Source organism: Meleagris gallopavo, chromosome 9 (genome assembly GCF_000146605.3).
Source record: "Meleagris gallopavo isolate NT-WF06-2002-E0010 breed Aviagen turkey brand Nicholas breeding stock chromosome 9, Turkey_5.1, whole genome shotgun sequence".
In the NCBI taxonomy this organism is placed as follows: Eukaryota; Metazoa; Chordata; class Aves; order Galliformes; family Phasianidae; genus Meleagris; species Meleagris gallopavo.
In genome coordinates, this window is record NC_015019.2 from 11,573,080 (window position 1) to 11,591,645 (window position 18,566).

Consider the following 18,566-nt stretch of genomic DNA (forward strand, 5'->3'; position numbering starts at 1 on the left):
TTTTTTGGTCTGTGCCCATGGCTCTTAAAACTTGTATTTGGTTAACTTGCTGGCTGTGGTTTATGAGATGCGATGTACTTAATGTGTAAGTGCAGATGGGCAGCAGTGCCTTCTGTGAGGGCCGAGATGCTGGCAGTCAGACTGGTGGAGCTGCTTCTTTCCCAGCAGTACTTTGATGGCACCAAACATGGGCAGCCTTGTCTGTTGTAGTTCTTTGCTGTCTCGTTGTTTCCGCAACTGGCACAACGACAAACTTTGATCGCCTTGGCTACAAAGCGATCCTTTTCTTCATGCTGCTGCTAGATCTTGACAGTTCATTTAACCTTTTTGACTTTCAGATTATTTTCCTAGCTGTTAATGTATACTGTAAAGCTGGTTTGGTGCACGTAGTTTTTAGGTTTTTCTTGTTTCCTGAATTCTGTTTTAGCTGTGACATGATTGTTGTTCAGCAGATGTTTAGAATTTCTTTGATCAGAGCTGAATTTACTTTATAACCCTTTGCTCTTACTGCAGGTGGAAAACGTGAAATTACTAGATCGCTATACAAATAGGAGGGCAGCAAGCGGGACTTTATACCTGACAGCTACCCATCTTATCTATGTAGATGCTTCTGCTGAAGTCAGAAAAGAAACATGGGTATGTGCTATACTTGGAGCTTGTTTAAATACAAGTTTTAAAATATTAAATATCTAATATCCAATATGAATAGTTCCATGAATTCCGAAGTTGTTGTAGTTTTTTGTAGTGTTTGGATACCAAATGTTTAACAGAAATTGCCCTTTTGGGAGAAAACGAATGCAATGGTTATGTGACACAATAGTTTCAGGAACAAAACGAACTTGTCTAATTTCTGACCTCAAGCTTGATGTACAAAGCCACCAAACTTGAATTTACAGGACTTTGAAATGTAAAACTAGCACTGAAATTAGCAACCTTTGTTATTTCCTCATTCCTATTTTATAATTAATACGTTGTGTTTGTGGGTGGAAAAGAAGTAAGAAGAAGATAATCTTGCTCCTCATAGAACCAGGTAGACCCAATTACATATCAGTCTCTAAAAATACTTTGTTATATGTCTGTGTTCTTTCAGTCTGGCTCATTGTTATATAGCTTTTGGGTACGCAGTCTGGATGTTTATTATGTTTGCTTGATAAATGTCATAAATCAATTCACTTTCTGCTGATAGTGTATTGCAAAGCTTTCCAGTCTGCTTGTACAGCTTATGGCCTTGTTAGTGGTATCTGAAAGATTTTGATTATCTCCTGTTTTTTAGATTCTGCATCATCATATTGCAACTGTAGAAAAATTGCCTCTGACCACAGCTGGATGCCCACTCCTTATTCACTGCAAGAATTTCCACGTGGCTCACTTTGTTATTGGGCAGGAACGTGATTGTCATGAAGTGTATACATCCTTGCTCAAACTTTCACAACCAGGTATTTGGGTCAGTCTGTTTCTCAAACTGTTGAAATGCAGTAAGCTCAAAGGCTCATCTGAGCACTAGTGAAAGCTTTGTCTGTCACACTACTGATTTCATTGTAGCAGTGCAGTAGAGGAGGGTGTGAAATCAGACAGTACTAGCACTGTCAGAGGTGATCTGTGTGGGTTGGTGCAGTAGTTGCTACCCTGTGCACCAAACGATTTGCTTGTAAAGTAAGCACAGATCTTCTGGCAGTGGAAATGAGGAATCTTCTGAAGACCAGTGCAGAGTTGATTGGCCAGAGTGTGGCACATGTGCCAGGTGTTACTTCAGTCCTGGTTGTTGCCAGTCATTTCTGTGATTTGGCTCATGGCTGTGCATAGCTCTGCTCTTGCCATTTGACCAGATATCCATGGAATTCCAGATCCCACAAAGTTGTAAATCTTATCGTTGTTTCCCAGTAGCACATTTAGGTAACTCTCTAGTGTTTATCTTCTTTTGGATGTTCCTATGCTTCACCTCGGTGACCTGTCTTGGAATCAGTCTCCGAGTAGATGCAAAACATCCTCAGAAGTCTGTGGTCTCTTCAGGCCAACTGTTTAGTTGAGTTTGGCTTTGAGCCACCTATGGGGATTAGAACTTATTGTCCGTTCCCATAATTTTCCTTGTGTCCCAAGCTATAGAGTTTTCTTAGTTATGAAGCTCTAATTTTAGTGCTGTTTCTTTCAGAATTCTGCTGTTGTGTTTAAAAGGTGTCACTGTGCTTTCAGTTTTGAAAATGAGACACTTCTGTAGCATCTTGAAGCGTGGGAGCTGTCACTGCAGGAGATCACATCAGTCAGTTTCTTTTGTGTAGTTTGGTGTAATGCTTTGTAGCTCTTTCTTTTGTTTTATTTATGGATATTTGTACTATTTGGTTTAAACTTTTTGTATGTATTCTTCCTTCGTATAATTTGTCAGAGCATCTAATTATTTATGGTTTGCACGTGTATGACTGACAGTTATGGGTTACCTGTCTGGTAACTTGGCTGTGTTATCACACACTGCCAGGTGTGCTCTCCAGAGAGCTTGCTGCCTTGGGAGTCAACGAAGGGAGTTATTGGTGGGATTTGCATTTCCTGAGGAGAGCGAAGGAAATTGGAAAGGTAGAGATGGAGGGAGGAAGAAATTATCATTTGTTGGGTACAGCCTAAAGCTTTTGTTGGACCACCAGTAATATTCAGTACATCTGTCATGCCTTCCATGCAGCTCAGAATTCACTGTTGAGCAATGAACTTGAAGGTTTGCAAGAGCTTTTTTATGAACGCTTCACAGAAAAGGTCTCTTCATAAATGTTTTTATTTCTGCGTTCATTCTTAGGATATCAATCTGTTGGAGCATGCACATTGCAGAAAATTCAGTAGGTTTTTTTTCCCAGAAATTTTGGAGTTTTAATTGTAACAAAATACTGTAGCGCATCTCCCTGCCTGTGGGGAAAGGAGTACTGGAAACTCCTGAGGATCTGAATATGAATCGTTGGCACTTGGTGTTACCCAGAGTGAAACCTTATAAACATGAGGAACATTGCATTATGGCTGAAACTTGCGTGCTTATAATTCTTTCATCTGTGAGTCCTGTTTGGCTCGATAAAGTTAGGAACGTTTTTGATGAACTTCTGAAAAATTCCCAATATCCATACTGTTCTGTTATAGTACTCAGTATTTTTCTAAGGCATCAAAACCAGTCTGAATATTTTGCTTAGGTGAGTAAAATTTACAAAGTGATCTTTCGTGCAGGAGCGTAAATAAAATCTGTTACTGCAATATAGCCAACTATGGAGTACAACAGTCACACAGCCCTTGGCTTTTGTGGAAAAAAAAAAAGCACTTGTTTTCTGATTGCTCTCAGCTGAATAATTTTTTAATCCTTGTATCAGTTGTTGTACATCTGTACCCCAGTGGCTTGCACAGTGCTAGCCAAACAAAAACCTTTAGGAAGAAGTGCTGACATTTCTGTATTAAATTATAACTAATTAATTTTTTTCTTCTTCCTAGTGAAACCTGAAGAACTTTATGCTTTCTCTTACAATCCTAAAATGTCTAAAGATAACCGGGAGATTGGCTGGAAACTGATTGATTTGAAAGTAGATTACCAGCGTATGGGAATCCCGAATGACTATTGGGAAATAACAGATCTTAATAAAGACTATGAGGTAATTCTTGTCCAAAGTAGCCAGTTGGTGCAATATCTCTGTGTGTTAATGACATTCAGCAATCCTGCTGCTGCATAAGTGTTGCCTCTGGGGAAAAATGAGCTCAGTTGGTTTTAATTGAAGCAGCAGCTTAATGTGAAGTTGTGGATAATGATGCTAAGAAGAAACAGAGCTGCAGAGTCACCTTGGTTTGCTTTGATTCCTCTGGCAAAACATCAGCTACTTATTTTTCTAGAGAAATATCAAACCATCTGCTACAAGAACATGAAGTACCCTTAGGTTCTTTATGTATTTCCAGACTGTGTTCCTCCAGTGTGATGAGAGCTGTTAAGAGGAGGAATGCATGGGAGTGGCTTGGCTTGATGAGGAACAAGGCAGAGTGAAAAGGGACTAGAGTAAGGAAGGAAAAAACAGAAACTGAAGATGCTTTCTTTTTTTTTGCTTGTTTAGATCTCATGCTAAGGAAAAACTTAGTTGTTTCAGTTCTAACTGGCTTCTGCTATTTCCCTCTCTTTAAGGTCAGGGTAGCTCTAAACAACATTTAAATGGAAACTTTACTCAACAAGTTTACTCCAACTCCAGCTTTGTACAATTTCCCTTTCTGTTTCCTCTGGTTTTATGCACAGACTTTCTATCTAAATTACACTGAATATCTCTGAGTGAGGAAGATACCAGTATGTTGTCCTGAATCCTTCCTCTGTGCTCTTCATTCTCTCCCCACCAGTTGTTTTTTTTTTTTTTATTGTTATGCTTTGGGTTGAAGTAGTGTATGCCTTTCTGTCAGAAATGACTGGAGTTTTAAGTGGCCATCTTTGGATGCCTGAATTGAGATGACATGGGAAGTGCTTTTCCCATCAAGGCATCAGAATGTGGGTATCTAAAATATCCAAAACGATGGTTTTGAAGCTTTATTTGCTAGTATGGAACTTTCAGTTGGCAATGCTTTGCAATTTCCTCAGGGTTTCCAGTTTGCATTTGAAACTTGTCAAGCCTCAAGTAAAGACTTGGAGGATGTCTCATCTTTAAAGTATAAGCTGAAAAGACTATGGTTTTTTGAGGACAGTGGGTGAAGCTGTTTTGTGAGGATGGTACCTGATGGCTACAAGCTCATTTCTAGTTGGAGATTTAAAGGGAAATCTTAATACATAATTATTCATATATTTTTGTGACAAACTAGTAGCTTTCATAAAATGTATGGCTTTAAAGACCTTCCTTTCAAAACATGGCATACTGTGCAATTCAGTTTTGGGGCTCCACTGCAAAATTGTTTGTTACTATATTGTTTTATTATTTTTACCCATTCCCTTGTGTTGTTTTTTCCTGGATGCATTCTAATGACGTGATGCTTCAGATATGGTTTGTTTTGATACACTGTGGTGAACAATGTATTGTTGCTTACAAAAGTGAGATCATATATTAAAAATGAATTTGTCCCGTGTCTTTAATTGATAAACAGTAATATCTAAATTCTTCCTTCTCACTTCAGGTTTGCAGCACATATCCTCCGGAAATTGTGGTGCCTAGAGCTGCTAGTAAGGCAACAGTGATTGGAAGCTCAAGGTTCAGAAGCAGGGGGCGGATTCCAGTGCTTTCTTACTTATATAAAGAAAACAATGTTAGTAGTTCAACTGTCTGCTGTCTTGGGTGGGGTGGGGCTGGAGAGCAAGGGTCTCCCTTCTTGTGCAGCTCCCTTCCAGTGAAAGGAAAGGATGAGATAATTACTGAGGTGCTTTAACTTCCTGTTTAACTGTTCTTTTCGTAAGGGCTCTAGAATTGGTTTGAGTTGCAGAATAAGCTAGATACCAAAGACATACTGGTGCTGTGTACAAAGCTCTCAAGCTTCCTGTCTGGAAATTTCTTACCAGCTTTCAGGAATGTCTTTTGTGCTTTTTTTCTGTGTGTGCTTATTTTAATGTACTGTGTAGCTATATTGAATAATGTTTAACAAGGTGCACGCTTAACAAGATGCATGTTAACTCAGCTAAATTTTCTTACTCAGGAAGAGGAAGAACTGCCCTGAAATAGCTCTTCTTAACTCAGAATAAATGAAGGTTTCAGTTTTGTTGTTTTTTTTTTTCCCTTCACTAAAGACCACAATGTAAATTTTTAACTTTGCTGTTTCAGCAGTGTTTTAGATGCAGATGTTAGGAAAATGCTGTCACAGTCAAGTTGTTGTTTTCCTGAGGAAGCGTGCCTTGACCTGGGCGCCTGTGGGGTTGTGCTGGCAACAGCTGAACTTTTCCTGCAGCGTGCCCAGCACAGTTTGTGTGGAATGGTAACAACAACTACTGAGCCAAACTGAAATATAGCATGGTATAGTGTATACTAATCTAACATAGAGGATTTGAGAGCAGAGCAATAAAGGGCTCCTTTATTCTGTTACATATATAAAATCTGTTTCTTAAGATTCTCAAAATCCTAGTTTTGTGGAATATTCCAATGGCAATTCTGTGTGTCCACCTAAGAAGCTGTTTTTCAGAGAAACTGAATACAGTGAGATATAAAATCAAGGATGTGGTGTTATTTCCTGCTTTCAGATTGTTTCTGCTGCGTTGCCCTGAAGTGTGATCTGTTGTGTGTTGCAGGCTGCCATATGCCGTTGTAGCCAACCCCTCTCTGGGTTCAGTGCTCGTTGTCTGGAGGATGAACAGATGTTGCAGGCAATCAGAGAGGCCAACCCTGGGAGTCCCTTCATGTATGTTGTAGACACAAGGCCAAAGGTATCTTCATGTGGTTTGTGGTTACTTCTAAAGCTTGCATCTTTGCTAGCAAGGCTGTTTCCAGTTAATTTTCACAACTCTGCTAATGCTTTCTCAGGTAGCTTTAGGTTAAATTGTGTCAGTCTGAAGCGATGAATTCAGAATCAGGCTCCTTTTCTGTCTCTTGATATGGCGAATGCTTGTGAATAACAAAACTGTAATGTTAAGTGTTGTTAAGAATGCTTGTATTCCTGGACTGCTCTAGGTTGAGATTTGTGTTAGGGATGACCTGAAGTGACCAGCAGTCTTGAAGCTGGCTGAAACAGTGAGCCATTCTGAAGATGTGCTCTTAAAACATTGGGTTGGAGAGAAGCTTTTGGAATCAGCTGTGCAAAACTGAAGTGCTTTTGTCTGCCTACCTGGGTGGCAGAAGTGGGTCTGTATGGAATCCGAGAACAATTGAGGCAATTATTGCCTCAGTAAAACAAAACAAAACACTAATGATCTCTCAGTGTGCAGCTTGGAACTTAATACAATCAGCTACTTGGTTGGTAGCCACTCTCTGGAGCTAGAACTTTGTTGTGGTCTTCACATAAGAGTGACCTTGAAGAAACAGACAAAATGCTATCTGTAATGATCTTACTCTTGAAGAACTGAATTTAGAAACTAAATCAAATGATCACCTTGTAATCATATTGATTGTGGATATAAGCAAATTAGGACAGGGATTTGCACAGCACATGATTAAATATAAAAATCTAACATAGATTTTGCTCTAACGAAAAACTGCTGCATGTTCAGATTGTAGAGTTATTGTAGAGAAACTACAAATATAGCTAAACTGTGGGAGGGTAAAGCTCTTTGGGGAAAGCAGAGAATGCTTCACCTGTTGCTTCAAGATGCATTTTGTCTTTTTATAGTATGTTCTATAAGAGATCTCCATTTAATTACAAAACAGTCTGTAGCAGTCATTGCGTGGTTTTTTTGGTGTGCACAGCTTCTAGTATCAGATGTTCCACGGACATCTGTCTTGATAGTAATTTTGATAGATTTGGTGAAAAGGAACATTTGTGATCAGCCTCACTTCTAAAGCACCATGTCATGCCCTGGATGGATAGAACTGAAGCACCAGAATTACTCAGTTAATGTTAAGATGTTCAGATATCAATGCCTTTTTTTTTTTTTTTTTCCTTTCTCCCCTTTCTGTGTTAGCAAATCATTATGTGGGAGGTTGAGGTACTCTTTTCCTTGTCACCACTGAAGATTGTGTTAGGGCAGCTCTTGAGCAATTTGGGGTGATTATTAACACAACTGGCAGCTTTTCAACTTCTTCAACTTCTTTTCTGCAGTTCCACTCAATTGCTGTATTCTTTTTGCTCAATTTTGATGTTTCTGTGTTTCCCTCAGGTGGCTTTATTTCATCTGTGCATGTATGTCTGTGAAAAGCTTTGGAATTCTCTAACTATTTCTATACTACCATGTATGTATGTTATTCATAAAGTGGCATTCCTAGTTTTACTTTGTTTACTTCTGTCTGAATCTTTTTTATGTAGCTTCACAGTGAAGACAATCAGTCTCTTTACCTTCCTTGGTGACAGCAGTTTTTTCTGTTGGGTCAGGCTTTGATTCTGCCTGGTATAAGAAGTGCTAGCCAAAGTCTTAGTGAATCTCTGCACATGACTATTGGACTGGAGATGCTGACATACATTTAGTAAAATGTCTGAAAGTAATGTGTGGGGAGGTGGGGAAGGACACCTGAGTAGCAGCTTTTGTTGAGTGTGTGTTCTGGGAGATTAAAAACAAACAAACAAAAAGACTTGGCAAGCAGATTGTATTGTTTGTTGTCATTTTCTCTCTTTTCCATCCTCTTCCTTTGAATCTGACAGTTAAATGCCATGGCCAACCGAGCTGCTGGGAAGGGTTATGAGAATGAAGACAATTATGATAACATTCGCTTTAAATTTATTGGCATTGAAAACATCCATGTGATGCGGAACAGCTTGCAGAAACTCCTGGAAGGTGAGTATTGTGCATGCAGTGGCCTCTCTATTGCCTCTACCTAATTTTGACCGACATATGAATGTCCTATGTGTATAAGTAGATGTGGAGGCTTGGGTGCTGTGATAAATTAGTCCAAGTAACTTGTCTGCTTTATTGAAGTGCTAAAGATAAAATTTTAAAATGTTTTCCTGCTAGCTATTTCATACACTGCTGTGCTTAGTTTTATATGGAATCAAACTTACTAAGTAACATGAACAACACTTCTTAATTTTATTAGTTAGTTAAAATGTGAATTTCTTAAATGTTCCAAATTAAGACTAGAAGAACTTCCTGTACTGTTCAGGTAGTTTCATTTCGGTAGCTTAATGTAACCATGAAGCTGTCATTGACTGTTGAGATACTTCTCTGAGATTTCTGTCGCTTAGTTTGTGCTATTTTGGTGTTAAACAGTATGTCTAATTGAAAAATAAATTCTTTCATGATTTTCTGAAGACTTAGAGATGAGAGCTATGTATGAGATAAATTTCTGATGTAGTGAACTTGTTTTGCTTTCAGTACGTGAATACTCAGGTTAGAAGGTATTCCTTGAGACTGTGATCTTAGGGGGAAAATGTGAAGGAGGGTAGAAGTACTTTCCTGAACTACTGGCAACTGAGAGGTGGATGATGCCTATATTTGTTCTGGTGTAATTTTGGAGGAGTTGCACTGAAGGGGATAAGAGCACCTTGGATCAAACAGGCACACTCTGCTAGTTTGTTTCCAGCACTGTTAACTTCCTTGTATTGAAAAGATGAAAAACACATCAGAGAAGGTGCTGTAAATCCTTCTCTTTGGTCCTTGTGTTCAGTTTTAGTTATAATACAAATGCTGTCATCCAAAATACAAGCTTAAGGTTTTAATAGTCAGCATAATGGTCATCTAGCCTCAAGTAGCTGAATAATTGATGCTGCCAATTACCTGGCCAGGTAGCTCAGCAGGATCTGTAATGACCTCGGAGAAAAATGAGGCTATTCACACAACAGTGAGATTGGCCTTAACACAAGTGTAAGTCCTCAGTTGCCTACAGCTGGCAGATTTATTCTGTGCTGGTGGAGGAGGCAGAATAAATACTTTTTTTACCTTCATATTCTTAGCCACCAAACTTTAGCAGTGGTAAAAACATCTCTCACTGATGTTTAGGGACTGCTGATCTGCATTACTCTATTTTCTGTGCTGGATTTCAACATGCACATAAAATCTGAGATGCCTTGAAGATTATATGTTACAAGTTAGAACTCTCCTTTCTACTTTCTCACTTTCACCTTTGAAAGTGTCAGCGTGCTGGTGGTTGTTAGGTGTCTGTGTGAGGGTCATTGGTGGTGAGTGCCACTGAATGCTGGATTTTAACAGGAAGCTCAGCTGAAAAAATAGCATTACTGAGTTAGTTTTAGAAGGAGGAGAAGGAAGATACTTTTATATCCTCAAGTTCTCTTGTAGCTAAAAAAAACCCTGCTGGATTGTGTGTTTAGATATGCAACCAGTCGTTTTTCTTAGGCAGACATGTAAATCAGAGAGTATTAGCTTTTAGAATCTACCAAACTCTGCTGCTGTGAAAAGGTGATGATGAGGAAAGAAAAGAATGTTGTTAATGGAGTCTCAGCTAATTATTTTGTGTCCTTAGTGTGTGAAACCAAGTCTCCATCGATGAGTGATTTCCTTACTGGGCTGGAGAACTCGGGTTGGTTACGGCACATAAAGGCTGTAATGGATGCAAGTGTCTTTCTTGCAAAGGTAAATTTATAAACCAAGCTTCAGCTGAAAAATCTGTGGTTGGAGCACATCAAGTCAACCCAGTTCACTCCCTCCTAATTTCCTCGTGAGACTAGAGGAAATACCACTGGCACTGAGAGAGAACCATTTGTTCTAATGCAATCAGTAGGACTATTTGGACTTTTTGGCAACCCTGCCCACAGCAGGGGGGTTGAAACTAGATGATCTTCGAGGTCCTTTTCAACCCAGGCCATTCTGTGATTCTCTGACTTCCTTAAAACTCACTGAAATGAGTGGAATCACAGTGTAGGTACATGACACTTATAAAAGCCTCTGTACCCTGTAGCATGTTTAGGAGTGCAAACAATTTGTGACCTTATGCTCTTAATGCAGCATGCTCACTAATCTTTGGACTGTTGTCCTTTAATTGAGGGATTGTCTAGACCATCCTGCTTTCTGCTGAGATGCAGGAATCACAAATTTGTATTTTTCAATTGAGTCCTCATTTCTGCACACTTATTGAAGAGCATGACTTTGCAAGTCAGTCAAGAGAGAAGAGTCCATAAAACACATTGCTCTTCAGCAGTAGTAAAGGAAATGCAGATGACAAACTGTAGGAGTAGTCACTTCTGTAAATGTTGTCTTTTCTCTTAAAACTTTTCAGTTTACCAAGCAAAAAGCTATTTTCTGCTAGCAATACAGAAATGGAAAGAAGGTGATCCATATGAGAGGAAGTTAGATTGAACTCCTCTATTTTTTTTTTTTTCTTTAAGCTTCTAGTTATTCTTTACTCATCTACCAAATCCTCCCTCAGAGGAAAAGACTGAAAATTCATGGCATTTCAGAAGATGAAATGTTTTCAGATCAGAGGATTTTTGTTTCTTGACAATCTCTATTGCTGACAAGGCATGCTACAGCATTTTATTCTAGTTGGGGTTGATGGCTGTATGCCCAGAAATGGTGTTTTTCTATGGTTCAGATTAGAAATGACAAATTTTTCCCTTAGATTTGAGAACAATCTGGTAAATGCAGATGAAGGGATAGCATTTAATTACAGTAACCAAACTAGAAAGCTGCTAAACTGTTCTGTCTGCTCTCCTTCACAGGCTGTGAAAGATGAAAAGGCCAGTGTGTTGGTCCACTGCTCTGATGGCTGGGACCGCACAGCACAGGTCTGCTCCCTGGCTAGCCTCCTCTTAGATCCATTTTATAGGACTTTTAAAGGCTTCATGGTAAGAACATTGATGTTGGAATTTCAAAAATAAAAAATACTCCTTGGGTTTGAAATGTAAACAAGGCCTAATTTAAGTTTCGGGCCATTTCCTGGAACAAGCAGTAGGTGACCTATATAAAAACAGTTTTGATTCTTTCAGCAAGCTTTAATTGCTCTGAACACTATAGGCACAAAACAGTGGTAGTTGATTTACAATTCCCTAATCTTTGTGAACCTTGAAAGTTCACGAGAGCCTTTAATGAGACATTTCAGCAAGATATGAGTGAGTAGAAGGTGCAACTGGCAGCAATCCACGGAAAAAGTGGTGAAGAAGTTTGTCATTTAAGACTGTTAAGTGAGAATTTCTTCTAGGATTTTGAACTCTCAAGTACACAGGGAAATGCATAACCTGTATATCATGTCAAGTCTGCATTGTTCAAGATCTATTTTAAAGCCATTACCCAGGAATTTGGCCTTTGCTTCTGCAATAAGGTATTTCTTATATGAAGCCATCACTACATAAATACAGACAGATCTGTGATCTTTCCAGTCGTCTCGTTTGTCAGTTACCCAAAAGACAGGGTGCTGTTCTTTCTCAGAGTGCCTTGAAAGAAACCCTGAGATCAGAACAATGTAGATTTTGCCTCCCTTGCTGCGTTGCACTGCTAGACCTGATCCTTTTATTACGTGCTGCTTTCTAATTATTACTTTTTGCTTCTGGATTACACTGCAGCCTTTTAACAATTAAAATTATACCAGTACAACACATACATGGGCTTCAGTAGTGCTCTGGACAATTCTATATGGTGAACATAACTTTGATTAGGATCAGGAGCTGTAACTGAAAGGGACAAATACTTGTCCTCTGCCAGAATAGTTTCTGTGCATAGATCCTCAAGGAGCAGTTATTCTAGATGAATGCAACAGAACTATCAAGAAAGCAAAAAGTTTGGAAAAAATCAGTATAACTTAATTTTGAAAGAAATCTCTTGTGATTTTCTGCCTTTCTTTTCTTTAAGTCTCTGACTGATGATATCAGGAATTGATAGTTGTATGATGTAGCAAGACACACAGTATTGGATTACTAATAGTGGTTAGATAACATTGTAGTGGATAACTAATGTGTAAATTGCTGTTAGAGTTTTCATTGACTTCTGTGGTTATGCTTGAAATACTGTTAGCGGGTAGCATTGTTTTTGAGCTGTATGGAATTACCATCAAAGGCTTGTAAATAAGTAATACTTTTCTTTTTCCCCAACCTCTGCTTTGAAAATGAAGGTTCTTATAGAAAAGGAGTGGATTGCAATGGGCCATAAGTTTTCACACAGGTAAGAACATGTTACATTGGGTGTAATGGCTGGGGTGAAGGCTAGATGGTGAGACTTAATCAGTGTTGTCAGGCTTGTGTGCTCCCTCTAAAAATATAAATGAAAAGACTTGGATACCACTGGAGTTGGTGACCTACAGCCAGTGAAATAACTGGGTTTATTTCACCAGTGCTATTTGAGAGTGGTCTTTTTTCATTACTTTGAAATACAAGGTTTTGAATAAGCTGTTTGAATTTTGTATATTTTCCTACCTGTAAAAAAGCCTCCATATTGTGTGACAAGTGCTAATGTTCTGGCATGCTCTTCTGCAATCATTGTCTGAAAGAAAATTGAGTCTAATGTTTTTCTGGGACTTCCCTCATATTTAATACAGAAATTTCATCCCGTTATAGTGCTAAAAATCAACTGTGACTTGCATTCTCTGGGCAGATTAAGTGTTGTCATTCCTGTAATTGTTAGCTGCCTTCTAGAAGGAATGCTGCCTTGGGATACTTATTGTTCTGTAGAAATTGAAGATCCAAATGAATGCTGGGAGTGGTCTGCTCATTGATAATAACTTACTACCAATGGAGACTTTGTTTTCAAGGTGGAACTGAATCCTCCATTTTATAGTATGACAAATCTGTTCCCTTCATAGGGAAAAATGAGTAATGTGTGCACCCTTAGTACTTCTTTAGAAGAAGTTATTTCAAGATAAACAGCTACGTGGGCCTTGTTTATTTCCCTGGGTTTCCAGATTGTATCCCCAAGTTTTTCCTGTTAAGAAGGAACAGGCAATGTAGTACAGCAGGGGGTTGGTTACCTTCCAAAAGTACTGTGGGTTTTTTTTTTTTTCTGGTTGTATTTTTCTTCTCTGATAGTTTATAATAGTTTATTAAAATGCTGGCCCCGTATTGAGTGGTTTTGGAATATAATTATTGCCTTGGTGAGCTGAGGTTCAGTTGTCCCGTGTTTCTGTAGTCCAGAGGGTGCTGTGCAGTGTGTGCCTGTGGTATCCTATTAGTCGTGGGTTAGCACTAAAGCAAGGCAGGCAGGCTGCTCAGTGACACTACTTTTGATATCAGTCTTTTCCTCTGCTGCTACGGACTCTCCAGTCTCTGGATTCTGTGTTGATGAAAGGACTGGGGAGTTGCTAGGGTTTTATTAATCTCTGTGCACAAAACATGAGGTCTTGAAGCACTGAGATTTTGCTGTTGATCAGAACCCTTTTGTATGTGCAAAGGCAAAGCTGTAAGAGCTTAATCCCATGAGGGGGGCACACCTTAATGGGCAGTTGTAGGATAAACTGTTATTTTTGGCTGTGCATAACATTTTCTTGTTCTTCGCTACTAGAATATTTCTCAGTTGTTTAGTGGCTAAGGTGGCCTTTTTTTTTTTTTTTTGGTGGGTGACACAGGATTTAACCCTGCTTTGGTTGCATCTGTCTAGGTGTGGCCATTTGGACGGTGACCCGAAGGAAGTATCCCCTGTCTTCACTCAGTTCATTGAATGTGTCTGGCAGCTCATGCAGCAGTTCCCCTGTACATTTGAGTTTAATGAACACTTTCTTCTGGAAATCCATGATCATGTCTATTCCTGCCAGTTTGGAAACTTCCTTGGGACCTGCCATAAGGAGCGTGAAGATCTGAAGTGAGTTGGCATTTTATGAAGCCACCAGTCTAAAAGTCACTTCAAATGTCAGAAAAAGGGCACGTTATGTGCTTGTTTTTATTGTAATTGTAAATCTGTAAAGGGTAATGTGTCTACAGATAACTTCTTCAGTGTGAGAAAGAATTGTAGATGAATTATCTCTGCCGTGGTCAGGTGTTTTATCTGAAATACAATAATAACTTGCAGATACAGCTTTAGGACTGGATATTGTCCATTTAAAATGATTGCACGTGCTCCTCAGTGATGTATTTTGTGTTTAAGACATTGATCAGTTACTATGGAAAGTAGTTCTTAACTTCCTCAGTCTAATTCTACTCAGAACAGTCAACGTAATTAGTTTACTTAACTTGATCTAATAACTAAAAAAAAAATCTTACTTCTAATTGACAGAATCTTTGAGAAGACCCATTCTCTGTGGCCTTTCCTCTTACAGAAGAAGCAGGAATTGAGAAATCCTTTGTACAGAGGATTTACAGCTTACAAAGAGCTTCAACCCAACACGCTACCTTTTAGTTTTCAGTAAGTCGCTCATTGAAGAGGTGAAAGGGGTGGGTGGGGGTGGGGGACACTTGTTTTGTTGTAACAGAGATAGTAATTCAAGTTTACCAAAGCACTTTTTCCGCTGGTAAGAGTGGCTTGTTTTTTTTCCACTCTGTTGCTCATCCATAAAGTGGGAGTAGTGGTATATAGGCAATTTCTCTGAATAAATGCAGGTACAGTAATTTAATTTCTTCAGTCTTAATAAAGATGGTAAGAAAAGGAAAGACGATGAATTTCAGTAGATTAATCTATGCACCCATTCCCACTTCTAACTCTTTGCTCTGGCAAGTTTACTTGAGAGGGTAAATAATTAAAATTTCTCCTTTCCTCCTTTTTAACATATATTAAGGAAGTCTTTTGAATATTAATTTCAGTGTCCAATCAATCACACCCAGACTTATGCAGTGAGGATGGCTTTCACAATATGGGATTTCTTGTTGCAATGTGTATTTGCCTCTCTGGCTCCCTCAGCTGGATTGGGTAATTTTGCTTTGTTCTTGGCTCACTTCTGTTCCCTGCTGAGAGAGGGATGCAAATATGGAAGACAGGATTTTCGCTGAAGTAGGGAAGTAGGACAAACTAAAGACTTGAAGGTGAACTGCCCTTGAGTGAGTCTACTGCAGAACAAAGTGTATTTGTGTCTTATTTTAATACCTACTACCAGCTCATTTGTATTATAGGGAAGAAGCACTTAACTCCTCAAAAGTTTTTCTTGAACTTTGTTAAAGCTTTAAGAAAATCTCACGTTGAAATTTGGAGTCAAAGACTATGGCTTTTGTTTAAAATCAATTACTGATCTGTTTGTTGACATGCTTTCCTCCTTAAGCACCTTATTTTTATTGTTATGACCAGCAGTGTAAAACTTGCTGCCTAATTCTCCTTTCTTGCCATGTTCTTAAGGTTTTGGTGTGGGATGTACAATCGCTTTGACAAAGGAATGCATCCAAAACAGTGTGTATTGGATCATCTACTGAGCTGCATGAACCAAAAGATAAAACTAGAGGACAACGCATCTGAATTGGAAAATGTGAGTCCTGAATCTCAATAGTACTTTGTCATGGGGTGGCTTTGGCAGATATAATTGGGATTAAACATTGACACTAAAAAAAATTGCTTCAACATTCTGTGCAGAGCAGGACAAAATGAGAAGATAAAATTTATGTTACTGCAATAAATAGCTTCTTTGACTCAGAACCCTCATTTGCTCAAGTTGGTTGGCCAAGTGATGGCACAAGCTCCATGATGTTCTAATTTGTAGAATCTCATAATGGCTTGGCTTGAAAAGGACCTCAAGGATCATCAAGTTACAACCCTATACTGCAGTGTTGCTAGCTACTAGATCAAGCACTAGATCAAGCTGCCCAGGGCCTCATCCAGCCTGGCTTTAAACACCTTCAGGGATGGGGCTTCCACAGCTTCTCTAATCAAATTCTCTAAACAAAACCGGTATTAAAATAAATCTGTGTTTCAACTTGATTTGCAGCAAACTTCAGGGAGTTGATAGGGAGAAAAAGAATGGACTTCTATTTCCCCACCACCACCCGTGAAAATATAAATATGTTTACAGCTTATCCTCCCAGTTTTATTTTTTGTCTTTTAATTTACAAGATGCTGGAAAAACTGATTTCAGCCACTTACTAGAACAGTGGAATTGAAATGAAAGTTGGCTTTCACGTAATGGCTGAAATGGAACTGGATCATATGCTAAATTGTCTTCTGAAATTGGCTATCTTGGAGCTGAAGTGCTCTGTTAATGCAGGAGATGCTTGTGCATTTATCACTTCTGTGGTGGTGTTGGAAGGCACAAATAGTGTCCAGAGTAACCACCTTCTCTCCTTTAACCACAAAATGAAGTACACAGCAACTCACTGCACAGAAGCTTGGTCAGCAATGCTCAGATTCCCTAGAGATCTGTCTTTATATGAAGATAAGGATGACTCTCTTGTCACAGCAAGAGGGAAGGTGAGGGGAGGGGGAGCAGAAAGTGTCAATACTGTTAGCTTCTAAAGTGCTATGGATTTTTTTTCTCCATAGTTCCTATGAACGGTTGCCTGAAAAGAGAAGTAGATATTTATGCTTAACTCTACTTGCAATATTCTTCCTGTATGCTTGATAATAAAAAATACAGTAGTGAGTCAGTCATCTAAAAATGTCAGTGAGAAGACCTGTTAATGTCCTGTGCTAGCTTAATGTGAAGGCTGAAACCCGTAGTTTTACTAGTTAGTTAATTGAACGAATTTCTGATGTTTATATGTAAAAACCCAAAATGATCTAGGGTAGATTCTTGCATGTGTTACTTTAATTCCCAATTAGAGAGCTGAAAAAAAGGCACTGACACGGGGCTGTTACGTTTGTTGTATGCTCCTGACATCTGGGAATATCAGCTTTCATTACTTTTTTATAATGTATTTCTATTTTTGTAGAAACTTCCTTTCCTTGATGGTCCGTTACCCAGTGAAGCTTGCTACTTATCTAAAGTAGGATGTGCTGCTTCCAAAACATCGATGCTGAACACTCCCCAGGATTATCAAGGGGAGCCACCTGCTGTGTTGAGCAATGGTATCTCAGTTGGGGATGCAAATGTTACATCAGATGTGGAGCAGAAAAACAAAGAGAACCTGGCTAATCGCCGAGACCTCCATCGTAATGACAGTGTTGATGTTTTAAACTCTGAAGCTAAGGATGGCAAGCCTCAGCACCATTGATCAGCTTTGAGAATTGTGTTCAATGAAGCAGGTGCTTGTGAGACATGAAGGATCTGTGACCCTGCCTGGGTGCAGAGCACCTGGCCAGTGCCTGCTAAGTGTTGCTGTGTTTGTTTGCAGGGCGCTGTGCTCTCGCTGTAGCAGCGCAGTCCATGTTTGGTTTGGTTTGCATCATTTTGGGGCTAAAATGATGAAGATGCATACAGAACTGCTGAGAGGGCTATCCTGAGTTACAGTATAAACCTTATGATGTTTGTTTTAAGGCTTAGAATTGTCTGGCAGTACTGCTATTTTAAACTAGAAGACATCATGGCCAATTAACGTGGGGTTTAGGAGTCGATGCAGTATTCATGATGGGAGTAGGAGATGCAATGCATTTATTCTCAGTGGTGGTGCAGGGTTATAAATGCCCTTCATCTAAAAGTGAAAAAAAAAAAAAAAACCTTGGCTGCAAATGAATCTCTGCATGGACCTTCACCTTATGGAAGAACTGATTCATTTTTTTTGTTTCCTATGCACACTTGTTAAACAAAAAACTGTGCCTTTTTATGGAGACCATTTTTATATCTAGCTGTGCAATGTAGTAGTATTATTTTAGTGTGGAGTGTACTATTTGGTTGTCTTTGTAGTCAGTATTTTTAAACAAAGTTTTATATCTGCTGCCACATTCCCCCGGATCCGTGCTGGTCCCAAGTTGAGCAGCTTCTTTCTAAGCTGACTTTGAAAGAGTAAGCTTTTATGGACCTCATTTACTTATCTGTGAGAGTGTAGCAAGCCACAGAGCCTGTAGCACGTGAATTTTTGACAGGAAGATTAGAAATAAGGGAACGTAAGGGAAATACTCAAATTCATGTGGAGTCTTCCTCTTCTCTTAATTGGTGTTGGTTAAACTTCAGAGATTAACTCGTTCTTTGTTGGGATTGATGTTCTGTCATCAGCTCCACAAAATTACAAAATTCAATGCTCTGAGAGAAACTGTTCTTTCCCTCAGGTCTTGACAATGCAGATAAAGTCAAAGGTTTAAAGAAGAAATGTATTCCATTTATTCAATTCCAAAAGTTCATCTTCCT

The 18,566-nt window shown here is 39.0% G+C and overlaps 1 protein-coding gene across 3 annotated transcripts in view; it reads left to right on the plus strand.

Moving 5' to 3' along the window:
• The window catches only part of MTMR8 (myotubularin related protein 8), a 35,012-nt gene extending 17,074 nt beyond the window's left edge, over window positions 1–17,938 (plus strand). For 2 of the 3 annotated variants that reach the window (XM_010715334.3, XM_019618241.2), the window contains exons 4-16: window positions 514–636; window positions 1,274–1,436; window positions 3,454–3,611; window positions 5,098–5,226; window positions 6,197–6,331; window positions 8,197–8,329; window positions 9,972–10,081; window positions 11,167–11,292; window positions 12,552–12,601; window positions 14,030–14,230; window positions 14,642–14,770; window positions 15,692–15,818; window positions 17,215–17,938. In XM_010715334.3, coding sequence (XP_010713636.1) covers window positions 514–636; window positions 1,274–1,436; window positions 3,454–3,611; window positions 5,098–5,226; window positions 6,197–6,331; window positions 8,197–8,329; window positions 9,972–10,081; window positions 11,167–11,292; window positions 12,552–12,601; window positions 14,030–14,230; window positions 14,642–14,770; window positions 15,692–15,818; window positions 17,215–17,496 — 1,866 coding nt within the window. In that variant the 3' untranslated portion in view covers window positions 17,497–17,938. The remainder of the gene's footprint in view (window positions 1–513; window positions 637–1,273; window positions 1,437–3,453; window positions 3,612–5,097; window positions 5,227–6,196; window positions 6,332–8,196; window positions 8,330–9,971; window positions 10,082–11,166; window positions 11,293–12,551; window positions 12,602–14,029; window positions 14,231–14,641; window positions 14,771–15,691; window positions 15,819–17,214) is intronic. The other variant, XM_031554667.1, reaches the window with a different exon arrangement.
• The last annotated feature ends 628 nt before the right edge of the window (window positions 17,939–18,566 follow it).